At 42.2% G+C, this 15,622-nt stretch overlaps 1 protein-coding gene across 1 annotated transcript; it reads right to left on the reverse strand.

The window, feature by feature from the left end:
- Nucleotides 1–377: 377 nt before the first annotated feature.
- On the reverse strand, nt 378–15,568 carry LOC311001199 (homer protein homolog 3-like). Its single transcript, XM_083992219.1, has 10 exons — nt 15,525–15,568; nt 10,895–11,051; nt 9,208–9,339; nt 8,974–9,078; nt 8,204–8,212; nt 7,886–8,019; nt 4,141–4,297; nt 933–1,040; nt 743–823; nt 378–617 (listed from the first exon to the last, which is right to left on the reverse strand). The coding sequence occupies exons 1-10, from the start codon at nt 15,545–15,547 to the stop codon at nt 432–434; spliced, it is 1,092 nt and encodes a 363-aa protein (XP_083848345.1). The 5' UTR covers nt 15,548–15,568; the 3' UTR covers nt 378–431.
- Between the last annotated feature and the right edge of the window lie 54 nt (nt 15,569–15,622).

Below are 15,622 nucleotides of genomic sequence, written 5' to 3' on the forward strand. Positions count from 1 at the left end.
CACTGCATTGCTTTTTTTTTTTTTTTTTAATACAAAAGTCATACTTATGAAAAACTACAAGCACCAGTTCTGGATATTAAATGTCTAGCACTGTTAAGCACTTACCTTAAAGTTGGTTTATTGCATTGAATGTTACCCTTGAAAGCAACATGAAGCGTTACATTAGATTGGACAAGCAATACCATGTATATGCTGCTGCTTATAGGCCAACACCTACAGTATGATGTTGAGTACAGCACAGCCTCTGCTGCAACACAGACATGGAGTACCCTTCCTGCAGCCGAGGTGGTTCTTGTGCTTGAGGGGGACAGGGACCAGCCAGCGCCATCTTGTTTTGATTACCGCCTGCTGCCATGGCCACAACAAACTCAGCCCTGTCCCCTGATCCAGCTCTCTCATGGATTGTGTGTGTGTGTTTTTTTCCCCCCTTCTTACTTGTCGATAAGCTTGACCAGGCTCTGGCGAAGGTCATTAAGGTCAAAGATCTTGATGTCCAGAATTTCGATTGCCCTCTGGATCTCATTGTCCATGCGATCCCGTTCCTCCAGAGAGTTACTCAGGGTCTGCTCCGTGTTCTGGATTCGCCGCTCCAAGTCTGAATTACGCATCTCCATCTCCTGCAGAGAAAGAGGACAACAGGGAAGTTTTAAAAACAACCCATTATTTAACTATTACAGTACTCCACAAATACATACAGAATTTATGAAAGCATACCACAATGCTGCTATAATCAAACTCCTACCCGTAATCTGTGCATAGCCTCATCCCTGTCGTGCTCCATATCATGGTACTCTGCTTTCTTGCTTTGCAAAATGTGGATCTCCTGGAAAAGAACAAAAGGCCCATGTGAGTTCACGGACACCTGTAACGAACATGGTCGTTTTCCTCCTCCAACATCAGCTGATGAGAAAATGGAAAACTGAAGCACCAACCTCATCTTTGGCCTTCAGCAGGGCCTCCAGCTCCTCCAGAGACTGGGTAAGCTCATCCTTCAGCAGATCACTGGGGCCGTGGCCTCCATGGGCCTCCAGATCAGCCACCTTACAACACACACATGGACGTTTTGTCACTCTCAGATCCACACAGAATTCACTGGTCTTAAAGGATTTAGGCCTAGATGACGGAGGCTCACCTGGTAGGACTCGTACCACATGAACCTGGTCCTTACCACAGCAGCCTCGGCCCTTTGCTGCATGTCATCCCCTCTATTATCTCCCTAACTTTCCTGCCTATCCCTCAGTGTTGCATTTAGAATAAAAGCAAAATGCCCAAAAATGAGGCGTAGATGACATTAACATAACCTTTTCAGTTATTCCCAGAGTGGCACTCCAGACCCTACAGTGGGATGTTTTGCTCAATTTTAATGTAATTTGTGATTTTTTTCACTTCTATTTTGCTCTTGGATTTGTTGCCTGCCTGCTTTGATATTTCCTTGATAAATGCTTTTATTTTAAAGGCATTTAATTTTTTGAAAAAGTGCTACATAAATCTACTATTCTATTTCAAATAAATGTAGATGGTATAAAGGCCAAATGGAACCTGCCTCTCTTTTAATTTTTCACTTAGTCAGTGTTAAATTTTATGTAGTCAATTAGTCATTTACAATTTTAGAATCTATAATGGATTTACTAGCACGTTATAAAAACATTGTGCTGTATAGCTGTAATTCTTCGAAGCCTTTAAAAAGAAGTATCAGTGATTTTATAGTCTACACACAAAACAGGAAACACATATTACCTGGACAAGACTAGACATATGACATGTCAATTTTCCACAGGATGTAGTTTTTTTTGTGAGAATTTTCAGCATGACATACATTGAATTTTATCTGGTTTTTCTTCAGTGTCATCTGGGCCCCATGAATCAGAGACAAACAAAAGGACTCCTGTAAAAATGCCCCTCTGTCTGACAGAGAGGGGCTGGATTATTTTAAATCATGTATGGTTTACACTAGAAAGAAGAAGAAGAAGAAGAAAAAAAAGGAGAACCGAGTAGATGCCAGCTCCCTCTGGTGATTTTTCATTTTTTCCTAACTGGGGCATTGAAAGTAGGATATTGCTGTCCTATAAACCCCTCTCCATCTCACACCACCCCAGAGACGTGAACCATTTTCAGCCACCTGGTCCCCTTCCTCTGATATAGCGAACAAGAACTTGGGCTGAAGGAAACAGGGTCCTCACTCCCATGAATTAATTTGGACCAAAATGGTTAAAACAGACGATTGCTGGAACATTCAATAGCAAGGGTCGATACTGAAAAGCCAGGCTATAATGGAAAAGGATCAAGGTATTAAAACGTTGAATCGGCGAGGTTCGTAATTGCCAGCCTGAGGTGAGGTCATTCCTTGAGGAATCAGCTACCAGCAAAAGTGAAAATACCTTTTATTGATCAATTTGGGGGGGGGGGGGGGGGGGGGCATCTGCATCCACTGGAACCTGAAAGGTAATTCAAGTGTAAAACCCCCCTGAGGCTCAGTGAACGTACACCCAACTCCCTTGTGGCCAAATGTGACATTGCTGTGTGCATACGGCAGTGAACCTGTTCAACCAGCAGAGAACACCCTGATTAAAGCTTTGCAGGGGAAATGCCTGCAGCTCGAGTCAGTCAGAGAATGATGAAGTGTGTTTCCCGCCTCACTGCCTCGTTCCTTCTTTCTCTCGATACTTCATAAACCAAGCGGTTTAACTGTGTGAAAGCGACGGGCCAATCAAAAACCTGCACGACCTTCCTCTGCAGAGAACTGTCATTACAGAGTGAGTCCCGTCAGCTTCACTTTGCTCTTGTTTGAGGGAGGATTTTCTTCTGTGATAATCTGAGAGTCTGTTCTTGTCACAAAGCCTCACTCCTCCAGCATTGATAATTGGGTGCGACCTTAACCATCAGCTTCAGCCCTGCAGGTGCAATGAACAAGGACTTGGCTGCACATGAAGGCCAAAGGACTTCAGGAGCCACAGGAGGGAACAACTACTTTTCAGTGTTTGACTCAATAATACATGAATTGCTTTTTTGGCCCAATTTAGTTTCTCATTAACAAACTGTGCTTGAACTGATCCTTTTCTTCAGGCTCCTCTGGAACTAGAAACACTGCGCTGAGGCCTATGTTTCTAAAAAGCTTTGATCCATCCATCAAACGTCCCTCAACCCAAACCGCTTGTCCTGCTCTGGGTCCACAGCCTGGAGCCTATCCCAGCATGCACTGGGGGAGGCAGGGTATAGTTTCTTGGGTGTAGGCATACAGAACCTATATGAGAACGTTAAAAGTTTGCAATTTACCTTTTGACAATGGAAACATACCTGACTGGGGTCTACTGATGCTGATCAATTTAATATTTATCAACCAAAATTGTTAATGCAATAGTCATTGATTTGTAAATGTGATACTCAGTTACTAACCTTAAAAGGGACACCGAGGAGTTTGTATTTGGTTATAAAAACGTCTCATATTAATGTGGATGAATCTATGCTACCCTCATTTGTTAATGGGTCCATTTTCGATAAATATATCGCTTTGTCTTTATTCTTATTTTGTTATTATTATTAGTGGTCGGCTCGCCCAGCATTTCCTACTTTCTGTTTGGCGGACACTGCCCGGCGGGTCATGGGAATAACGCCGCTGAATCGTTGTTTATGGTCGGAACTACGACGTTATCTGATCGTCTTTGAACCTCCGACTTTCATTCTTGTTTTGAAAAACATTCTTTTCGCTTTCTGTCTTGCGCCGGTCCAAGAATTTCACCATGCGCGTGGAGGCTCATGCGAAATGTAGTGTGAAAACACTTCGCTTTCCAAAACTCTTAACCATTGTGTTCATCAAACTAACTCCCTAGACTGAGCATCCATGTACCGGTAGATATTTTTAAAAAAAAGAGCAAAACTAATTCAAGATACAAAACAAGATGTATTCAATTACTTTCAGTTCGATGATTTACTCTCTAGGATTTGTCTTTTAAATAAACACAGGGATATTAGTCTATAGTGTTTAGGAGACGGCTGATATTAAGTTCTGGTGGTGATTTTTCCATTTCAGTAAATATTTTGTATAAAAGGCTAATTCAGTGACCCGGGTGAACATACTTAGACAGAGCATCCTGAATGTGCCCTCGGTGCCTAAGTGCCAGGCTGAATAAGGTAAAGGCCCACCTGATCTCGCAGCCTCTCCGTCTCCTCCTGATAGGCCATCAGCTGTTTCTTCCACTGTTCCACATTAGCATTAGCCTCGTGCAAAGCTGCCACCAGCTTGGAGTTGCTGTCCTGCAGGGTGAAGAGCTCAGCTTCCAGGTTCATCTCACAAATAGACCTGAAAACACAGACAACAAACTGTAAACCAGTGGTACATACGACTGCATTATAAATAAAACACTGTGAACATTAGTCATATGATAACATGACTTATGTGGTACATTACCATTATACATGACATGAAGCAACATGGACGAGGAGTCATGAAAGTGTTGAGTGTGAATCTGAACATTTTCTACAGTAATAGGGTAGAAAGCTACCCTATTAGGAAGAAACTACATGGACCTTGAGGGGACACTCACTGATTTGTCAAAGGTTAAGAATGAATATTGAATCTCTTTAGCAACATCAAGTTGGCACTGTACAATGTTTGTGGGGCCGTTTTCACTTTTGATTTTATGGAAATAGAGAGAGACATAGGGAGGTTGGGGAAATAGAGAGAGATGACATGCAGCCAAGGGCCATGGGTTGGCCACTGTGGTTAGGACTGGGTGTGAGTGCTATGCAGTGTGTCCTGTAGACCAAGAACCTGAAGCCAGGACATTGTCAGCTGCTACAGTCTGACAGACATGTTAACACACCATACACTAACACATCCCCCGTCCTATTCATGCTTTTTAGAGAAGTGTTCTTTTTTGACAGTTGTATTTTATTTTGTACATTTAACAAGTTTGTTTCTATGTTTATTCCTCTCTCATAAGTCTGATTTAAAGATGTGCAGTCTGTGGCTCTGACTTATCTATGAAATAATCTCTTACATGCTAGAAATTATCGCAAATTTATCATAGAACAACGCAAAAACATGTTATTTTTCATTTCAAACCCCATCCAAAACAGCTCTCTGCTGCTCCTCTGTCTGTCACTCAGCGGAGGAGACGAGGAGACTTTGGATGCAGGAGAGAAAACCCTCATGCTTGCAGTTGAAATACATGGAAACACTCAACAACTCAAAGTCTCTAGTTTTCTAACTAGGCTCTTCTTTAAGGACATTGTCAGTAGGGTCTGAAAAAGTCAAATAGATAGAGCTCTGGTAGCTGATGTCACAATGTGATAAATAATTTTCCAGGACAACTTATGCTTTTCCAGGATATTTGACTTTTTCCCTCATTTTTCATGTGTTTTCCAAGTTTTCCAGGTTTTCCAGGATGCGTGGGAACCCTGTGAACCAACATGTTTCAACATGTTTTATGAACACCCATCTCCATTTAATTACAAACAATAATAGACTTTGGATAAAGTCCATTAGGTGGAGTCCTAGGTGACTGTAACACACCTAGTTAACCAGGTTTTCATTCCAGATGGCACAGATTGATTTCACCGATTACAGTTTCTTCACTTGGAATGAAAACGTCATCTTATAAACATCTTGTCTATATCCATGGCATGTAGGGCCCTCCGAGTTTACTGTTAAACACGTAGGAAACACAGCAACAACATACTATGGCTTGTTGCATAAGAGCAAAAGTTTCCTGCTGCCAAAACTTAACGACACGATGAAACACTGCAGGCCTGTTTAACACAAGCACCAGGCCACTGGAGCACAGCTTTGGAGGCTGCTCAGACAAGCGCAGCCCAGGGGGAGGCTCTACTTACCGGTTCTGTTACGGAGCAAAGTTAGGCTCATTAAAATACCCAAACAAGACCAAACAGAGTAACCCTGCAAGGCTGACTATTAAAGGTGATCTTTATCAGAGGACACAACACTAATTTTGAGAGCCGACATGTCTTTAAAGGGATACTTCACCCAAAATCGATAATTCACCAATTTTCTACTCACCGTCATGGCTAAGGAAGGGTTTGGAGAACTTTCGGAGGCAACAAAAACACTTTTGGAGTTCCGGGGGGGTCCGGCTGGCAACGGATTTTCATATAATGGCGGCGGATAGTGCTTTTGAATCGTCCAAAACACACACTATGAAACATCCAACAAGTGTCCTGAAGCCACGACATGAAAAAGTTGTTTGGAAAAAATGTATTTTATCTCTGTTTTTAGCCTTGTTGTAGTAGTAGCTCCCAGTGGCTTTGTTGATGTTTGTGCACATGTACGAGATTTGCCGGGAGACGTTTTTCCATGTTTACATCATATCCAATGGTTTACAATGACGAACGAACATCTCGCAGCAAATCTCACGCATGCGCACAAACATCAACAGAGCCACAAGGCTAAAAACAGAGATCACATTTTTCTTTTCCGAACAACTTTTTTTTCATGTCGCGGCTTCAGGACATTTGGGTCAGTATGGAGGTATTTGGAGGAGGATGTTACATAGTGTGTGTTTTGGACGATTCAAAAGTGAACTCTGTCCGCCGCCATTATATGAAAATCCGTTACCAGTCGGACCCCCCCTGGAACTCCAAAAGCGTTTTGATGACTCTGAAAGGTCTTCAAACCCTTCCTTGGCATGACGGTGAATAGAAAATTGGTGAATTATCGATTTTGGATGAAGTATCCCTTTAACTAAGCTGATCACTAAATCTAAGATATTTGTGCTTTATAGCAGCATCTACTGTACACGTTTCCTGATTCTAAAACTGCATGAGACATACGTAAGAGATCTACAGATCAATGCTGATTTCAATCATTTGTAGTAAAGACCAGCCACTCTCCATCTCTGATCCTTTGCCTCTACATCTCCAAAGCTTGAGGTGGTCACATGGCAACAGTTTACCATGGTAACCATTCAGAGGCAGCTTTCTGTTGTAATAACTGAACTGTAGGATGGAAAAGCATTGTGTGCGTGGCTCAAAGGACTGAGTGAATGAATGTTTACTAGCCTCAGTTGATGCTATGTCTGAGTCATTTCTTCATGTCCTCTGCAACTTAAACAAACGGAGCCATCAGCCACACCGCTGCGGAGGTGGGAGTCAAAGGTAACGCATTACCTGCTCCAATGTGATCAGTTGTATTGATCAGACGAAATGTGCAACAACCTCAAAAATGTGTTCCTCTGTGCTCAATAGTGTATATTTTTCAAATAGTGTGAATATTGGCACCATTATAAGGGGATTAACTAGTAATTAAAAATAAATAAATAAATAAATCACATAATGTGGTAGATGTGCAAAAAGTCTTCAATTATTTCTCTGCCTCAAGAGCGATTTATATCATCTGAACAATGGGATTCAGAGTTTATAAATGTCAACACCATGACATTTAAGCTTCATTTTGAAAAGTCACGTGTGCCATCAGCCTTCTCGTCTTGCTCTCACGAAAAAAAATATTTTCCAGAATATTGGCCTACTAGTATGTAGTATATACTCTTTTTATGATACTACACTCTGATAAACTAATAGTAATATATCACACATTAAACAACAGCTTCATCTGACACAGACCGTTCCCTGGAGCTCTCAGCGACATCAGGAGTTTGCTCAGATGTCAGAGATGGTTATCACCTCAGGTCAGGCGACAGCAACTCAACCATCTCCATGACAACTCCAAGGTAGCAACTCCATCCACTGATGAAAGCCATGAGGTGAATGTTCATGAGCAATGGATGAAGCGATAACAGTTTACATATGAAAGGTTGAACCTCTTGTTTCTAATCAAGAAATTGGACTCACATCAGAAGAGTTCGTCTCTTTGGTTTCTATTCTCTGTGTGAGTGTGTGTGAGTGTGAGTGTGTGTGTGTGTAACTCAATTACCCTTCAGAGAGCATCTTTTTAATACGCTCCTTCTCAGAAGACAGGGTGATGTCCGCGCTTTGACTGCGGAACAGCTTGTCCTCCGGTCCATTCACACACATCACAGGTGGAGACTGGAGTTCATCCGAGAGGTCCTGAGAAACACATCAGTAAATGTACTCTCCCAATAAGGCACACTCACACACACGCACACACACACACACACACACATACAAAAAGAAAAAAATACTTTTCTTGTGTATTTGCACACTGATTGTATTTTTTGTGCTTAAAATCACTTCCAGAGACTCTTTCTAAAAACAATAATGAAAGACTCACCTGTGAGAACTAGAGGGTAAATCCATCAGGTAGAAAAACAGACAAAGAAACAGTTTAGCACAAAGCACACACACCGTACGTAATGACAGAGAATATCACAGTCGGAGTCACACTGCACTTGGCTGTATGACCAGTTATGCGACACACTGCCACTTAGCAGGAATCAAGTACAATTAATTGACGTAGCTGGCAATTTTCTGGAGCTTTGGCTTCTCCAATGTGTTCATTAAATCGATAAAGACGCGGAGTGAGGGACATCACTTGGAATGTGTTCAGCTGTAGAATTAAAAGGAAACGGGCATGTTCCTCATGACCAAGCAGATGTGACTGATGGGTAATTATTCTCTATTGATCAAAAGAGCCCTGGGCTGATTACATTTTCATCATTACAGTGTTTGAGATGGAGGCTCAGTGGCAGTGGGTGTAGAAAATGCGGCTGAGGTGCTCTGCTGAGCAGCACGGGATAATTTTACCACCGTCCTAGTTTTGCTCACTTTCTCTTCCCTCCGAGACAAGTGACCCAGCTCATCTTTCTTTTGCTTTTCTTTTCTTTTCTTTTCCCTCCGTCCCACCTTTGATTCAATCGCAGCGGCCCTGTCTAACAGCTGAACTGCAGTGAAGTAACACAGGTACGATCATCTGACCTTGACCTGCGCTCACAGTGCAAAAAATAAAAAGCACGGCTGGATGTTTAGACTCTCTGCCTGACACCTGCAGTGCCATGCTCTACTTTCATGTTTATGTTTGTTTGCTGAAAGAGCAGAGCTCACCTGAGGAGCAGCGATGCACAGCGCCGTGTTGGCCAGTTCTTTATCCTGCGACTTTTCTCGAGCCAGACGAGCAGCATCTTTCACCTCCCTAAATTTTTCGGAGAACTTCACAAAAACAAAACAAAACAAAACAGGGGAACAAGTGATAAACTGTTTTACAACTTTGACTGTTAGGGCTGAGTGAAAAAGTTTCAGCGCTTTAACTTCTGCTGACTTCGTCGTCTTATTATTTACCTGATGCAGCTGTTGCTCTGTGGCAAAACCCAGACCGTAGACAGTGTTGGCCCTGCTGTCTGCCCACTGACCAAACTTCTGGGACGTCTTGGTGAATGTCATACTGGGTGTAACGGTGCAGTTGATAATTGCCTGCAGATACAGAGATCAATCAATCAATCAATCAATCAATCAATCAATCAATCAATCAATCAATCAATCAATCAATCAATCAATCAATCAATCAGACTTTATTTATAGAGCACTTTTGTGCTTTACACCATAAAAGCAGGCAAAACAAAGCAAAAATAAAACAGAATGGATCATCCCATTAGATGAGGGTCCACAGAGCAGAGGATTCTGGGAGTTCAGCAGCAGAAACAAAGTTATCATGGGAGTGAGAGGCTCAGTGAAAGGTGACAGTTATGTGTCTTTTTTTTTCTTCTTTTTTGTTAAAAGCTGTGTAGTCAGGAGAAGGTCTCTTTTATTCTTTAATCATGTTATAGGTGCAAAGGTTATGACTAAATAGAAAATATTCTTGTTTCTGACAGACATGTTTCTACTTTACACCTGATTTTAGTTCTGGTTAAAATCCTATCTTTAGTTCATCGTTTTACAGCATAATTATACCCCATCAACACAGAGATAACTTTATGTTTCACCTGCTGGAAAACTGAGGAACACAAGAAAAAAACATCTGAAGTTCCTGTGACATTTATGCAGCATTAATTCTCCACTGGTATCACTTGCTATCAGCTCGTTCTCCTCTGAGACATGTTTGCTCTTTTTAAAAGCGACTGTTTCGAACATGATCGCAAAACCAGAGCTCTGCCAACATCACCACCTCTTATTGTTCAAAGTGAAGGCAGAGGCAAATTTCAATTATATTTCTGCCACAGAGATTGGCAGCGGTAAAGTTACACAAACACGGTAAATCCACCAGGTTCATCACCTCATTCTCAGGGAGGTGACTGAAGCCACCTCGTTCCCCCTGAGCACACAAGGAAAAAAAACATTAGAACAGACCTATTTATAAACCTTTTTGCGTCATCTCCAGCGTTACAATAACGGGACTGAGTTAAAATCCTGGCCTTATGGGGCACAGGCAGCTTGGGAGGAAGCTTTTTCCTCCTTTTTCTCGTCCGAACAATGATTACATGAACCCTGCAGTCGGCGTTTCTACGGTTTGACATAACATGTTGGACGGTGGCGACAGCAGTGAAGATTATTCTGGAGGCAGACACCAGTCCTGGCAGGATTGGGCTGCTGAACAACCAACTGCCACCCCGCACTGCCTTCTGGGAGGCAGAAATGTGGGTCAGACCAGAGGTGCTAAGAAGAGATCAGATAGACCGCACCACCGCCACCCCCCTTCACTCCAGTGCTTGATGTGGCCTCTTCCTCGTAATCTAAATCCACAGGCCTGCCACAAAGATGCTTGGGCTGCTGATTTGTTTTCATTTTGGTTTTGTTTGTTGCACATTTCTTAGCCTCATAGAGTAAAGTCACTGTGAAACTGCTGTTTTTCTGGCTTTGTTACAAACACTGAAAAAGCCAAGGCCACCAGCTTCAATGGGAATCAATCAGAGTAACACTATTTCAAGAAAACTACCAAAAAATATATACATTTACATTATGCCTGGTAACCACACTGTGGAACTATATGTCTTGTTAATTTAAAAACTTTGGCCACTTTCCTCCGTCTCACCTTGGTCCCGCCCACGCTGATGATGCGGTAGACATTACGGTTGGAGTCGTAGAAGAAGGACACGCTGACAGCATGCTTGCTGGCAGGGATCCAGTTCCTCTTGGTGGCAGGATCGATCTGGAAAACATGGGCCCGCGCACTGAAGATCGGCTGCTCCCTGGAGGAGGAAACACAGGGATGACGATGATGATGGGATGTGGTGTCAAAGTTCAATTACCTCCACAGACATCAGGCCCGTCAACCACGGTTTAGGAGTAACTGAATGTAAAGTGGTTGAGAAGGAAGTTTTAAAATCGTCAAAACAAAACTAAAATCTTGGACAACATTTTTTTTTCATGAGCTGAGCACTTGGCCATTAAAAATATCTTCCATTAAATCCATTACAGTACAATCCTGCTCTTTTTTTTGTTTTTTGTTTGCTCAAAATGGAAATCCTTGGTTATTTTCATCATGAGACATCTCCGTCAGTCTCTCTGCCATCCGGGGACAGATGCTGGAATCATCCTTTGGCTCGCTCCTCCACTTTTTCCTGCGTCATTCACCAGTCGCCATACAGGGCTGTGACTTAACTGGCAAATGATGTTGACTAAAACGCTCTGAACCGTCTCCAGAGTGGTTCACCCTCCACCCTCTGCTCTGCTCCTGGCAGTGTTTGCAGAGATGTATCCTGGATACGAGGTAAATACATCAAAGCAACAAAGTCACTGGTGCTGGGAGGAGGTTCAGCCGCCGTCATGTGGTATGAAGGGCAAGACTGTTAAAGGTCTCTCTCTCTTCTCCTCTTCAGCTGGGGTCAGTCAAGTCAGAACATTTACAGCACTGGAAATTCCCACACTTTTTATATAAAATAAAGCAGCAGAGTACATGTGACCTACTGTAATAGCGCTTAAAAGTTAGGTCAGTTTAAGTATTCAATCGAATTTTACTGCTCAAACTCTAAACTCATTATGGTGCTTGATGAAAAGTCAAGTTGTTCCTGTTTACTTGAACATAAATGTGTTTATGACATTTCACAATTCATCACAGAGTTTTCACTCAAAACAGCAAACATCAACCTTGTGACATTCATCCATTCATCTATTGTCTAATACCGCTTACCCATGCAGGGTCACAGGGGGCTGGAGACAATCCCAGCTGACATAAAGTGAGGGTGGGGCACACCCTGGACAGGTTACCAGTCTATCACAAGGCAGATTTATTTAACAGCCTCACAAACTCCCACCCACAGGGAAATTTTAGAGTCATCAGTCAACCTAATGTGAACATCTGTGGCCTGTGGGAGGAGGATGGAGAACCCATAGAGAACTAACACAGACACAGGGAGAACATAGAAAGCGCCCAGGTCCAGTGGTAACAGTACTATGCTAACCACTGTAGCATTGAGCTGTCTGTCCCTAGATGAAAAGTCAGGAGATTACACAGGTTTACCTTCCAGACTGACACCATGGATAACTGGACCAATTGTCATGGCAACCCATTCAACATCACTGTCCCTATAGCCACACCTCTAGCACAATGAATGACGGCTTCTACATACTACAACTCAAATTTAAAAAAAAAAAAGCACCTCATTCCATCAAGCTGCTCATGAAGGCCACGTTATGTTCAGCATTTTTGACATATGCAAGTACTAATTGTTCCGTTTGTTCCAACTGTTTTTTTCCTCTCTTTTTCAGGAAAATATATGATTAAACATTTGACAACAGAAAAAAAAAACATCAAAACAGAGAAGCTGGCAGACAGGACTCAGTATTGCACTGTAGATCCGACTGTATGGCAAACAACGAGCCGAGTTGTTCACTGTGCAGGCTGTCTCTCTGAAGCGTCTTCAGATTGAGGCAGATATCAACACACAGATAACACAAACATTGATTAGACTCTTAAGGATCGTAATATCAGGGCATGGTGCCGCTGCTCTTCACTCATATCTTTCCTGCTCGTCTCCATCTCATCTAAATGTTGCACAAAAAGCCTAATTAAAATATGAAATTGTAAAAAAAAAAGAAAAAAAAAACAGGACACTTGGTCTTCTATGCTGTATTGTAAATTGCTGTTGCTGTTCCCAGTAGAACTGTGTGATTTTGGCCAGTCACTGCACATTTATATCTGACCCCATTAGTGACACACAAATCTAGTATTGGTCTCTGTTCGTCTTCTCGCCGTAGGAGATCATGACAAAAAAGAAACCGCTAACGTTATGTGGATGAGTGTGCTCAGTGTTTTGTGGACTGCCTGTGGAGATGTTGATACGAACAGTGGCATTTCGACGGCTCTCCAGTCTGATAATAACCTGCGCTATAAGTCCTCTCATCTCGCAGTAATCCCCCCTGTTGTCAGTGGATCTGCTGCTTAGTTTCCACAAACCCTGACACACTGCTCTGAGGTCTGACTGTATGAGATACTAAGATGACTGCAGCCTGTTTGAAGCTGGGAGTGATGTGTGCTCTTTCTAGTGATGAACTGTCATCGTGGAAGAATTCGATGTAATTGTTCTGATTGTAAGTAGCTGCTTACTGCCCCCCCTGTCCTCATCTTTCAGACTCCATACCCCCAGTTTATCAGGTAGATTTTTTGCCAGATATTTGACATCTCAAGTTGATCTCAGGATACACTAAATATTATAACAAATATTTGTAAAGAATGAGTACTGTTCATATGCAAACTAAACTTAACTGACCATGCATAAAATTGGTGGTATGTCCCTTAAACTGAAGAAAAAAAGCACCTCTATGAACTCATCCTACCCCAAAGTCCTCCATTGCTCAGCTCTTAAAAGGAGTATGCAACACAACCAGTGATATATTCATAGATAGGTTCATGTTTTACTCCAAACTTGAATCTTTCTTGTCAAAGCATGGCACCTACATTTACCCACAATGCAACTTCACTGCAAACAGTTACTGTAGGTCAGAGAGTCTGGTATTTTATGCTGGTAGAGGATAATGTAGCTTGATGCCACTAGCGCCACACACAGTGATGAGGAGCAGAAGTGAAAGGCATCTGATGAGTTTACAAAACGAAACGGTATCAAACTAATAGTCTTACAAAAGTCTGACGCTGACTCAAGTCACTTAAGGCACTTGAAGACTTGATGCAGCTAAAAAAGCAAGCACAAAAGGCTTAAAAAAGCAAGCACCAGCAGATGCACTTAAGTTATGTAATAAATGAGTGTTTCAAGAGAAAACACACTAGAAATCCCTGAGAATTTCCCTAAAAGACTAAATTTGAAATAATTTCTTACAAAATAACAAATCTTCACATTGAGCATCGGCATTAGATCCATATTCTGAATGAATAGTTTGAGCTCTGTTTATAATGATGGTTACTTGGCTTGGAGGTTGTATACTTTTATTTAGCACTATGTCACTGAGGCCAGGCCAACACTCACATGTTTGTTACGGCCCATGAGGAGCAGTGGAATGGTCCCACACTCAATTATAAAGTTGTCCTGTTACCATCATGCACTGACCTTGCCTGAGGTTTGGTGCCTGTTCTCTCCTGCTGAATATCTGGCATCTCATGGCGTCCACCTGAGAAACATGCACTACTTCACCTACACCTGAACACAGGAATCAAACCTGCAACACACCTACTGGAGGTACAAAACATAGCATGTCCTCATGTTTTTTTTGCAGTCAATCACTTCTCCGGGAACTTCAGCGGCTCGACCTTCATCCTCAGCAGATGGATGTGGCCTACAGGGCTTACTGGGGGTGCCTAAGTATAACAAAGCCTCATAGTGATTGGACAGAGGTCGGGGGGCTGCACTTCAGGATGAAAGACCCCACTAATGCCTACAACGATCTACAATATCCTCAATCTGCTTTACTGAGTTTCTCCTGTCACCCTCTGATCTGATCTAAATCTTTTATACGCAGCTGTTCAACATTAGAGGGACAGATTTCCAAATGAATAAAAGCAAAGCTCAGTTATTTCTCTCAGTCTGTACCACACCTCCAGTCCCTGCTCGCGCTGGAAGAAAAGAAGTGGCTGCTTGCAACTGTGTAGTCTCTAAATAATCCACCTAACAGACAGCAGCGCCACAATATCTGATTTCAGTGAGCAGCCAACACAACTGGCTGTGGCAGTTCACAGCTGTCCTACTACAGATTAATACCCCCATGCCATAAGTGCCTCATAACCAAATGATGACAACAAACTTGACTATAGTGCTACTAGGCACAGTTCCCAAATCAGCTGAAAGAAATGAACAGCTTTTTTATTATTTATAACTCCAATAAAAGCTTCATTAACACAGTGATTACTATGAATTATGGTTCAAATAAGATGAAGACCCACAGATTTGATGATAGATCAGATTCATCAAGTCTGAAATGAACCTGCATCTGAATCTGTGTTAATACAAGGGTGAAAAAAGAAACCAGAGCACTGCTCCAGATGTGCTGCAGCATTAAAAAAAAAAAAAAAAACCCATCAGAGCACGGATGCTGCTGTGTAACACAAGTTCCCTTGCTCTGTGCTGCCTGCAACTTCACTAAAAATGTAACTTTATTTGTGTGTGGTTGGCATCCCAAGGTCACAAGTAGCTACAGGAAATAAGAGGTTTTGTTTGCACAATAATAAATAAATAAAACAACAAAGCAAAACTGCAGAGGCAACATGTCCTTACCTTTCTCTGTGGTGAGGAAACATCTTACAAGGTGACTGAGACTTCTTTTCTGGAGAAACGAGACAGTTGAAGCATTAACCAAACAACTCTTTAGGACA

Source organism: Trachurus trachurus, assembly GCF_905171665.1.
Source record: "Trachurus trachurus genome assembly, chromosome: 17".
Taxonomy (NCBI): domain Eukaryota; kingdom Metazoa; phylum Chordata; class Actinopteri; order Carangiformes; family Carangidae; genus Trachurus; species Trachurus trachurus.

What these genes read in the sequence shown, in the direction of transcription:
- LOC311001199 (XM_083992219.1), bottom strand. Translation starts at nt 15,547, where the DNA reads ATGTTTCCTCACCACAGAGAAAG. An exon ending in TCAGCGTGGGCGGGACCAAG is followed by an intron (nt 9,340 to 10,894) that starts GTGAGACGGAGG and finishes CTGTATCTGCAG; the next exon opens with GCAATTATCAACTGCACCGT. An exon ending in AGGCTATGCACAGATTACGG is followed by an intron (nt 618 to 742) that starts GTAGGAGTTTGA and finishes CTTTCTCTGCAG; the next exon opens with GAGATGGAGATGCGTAATTC.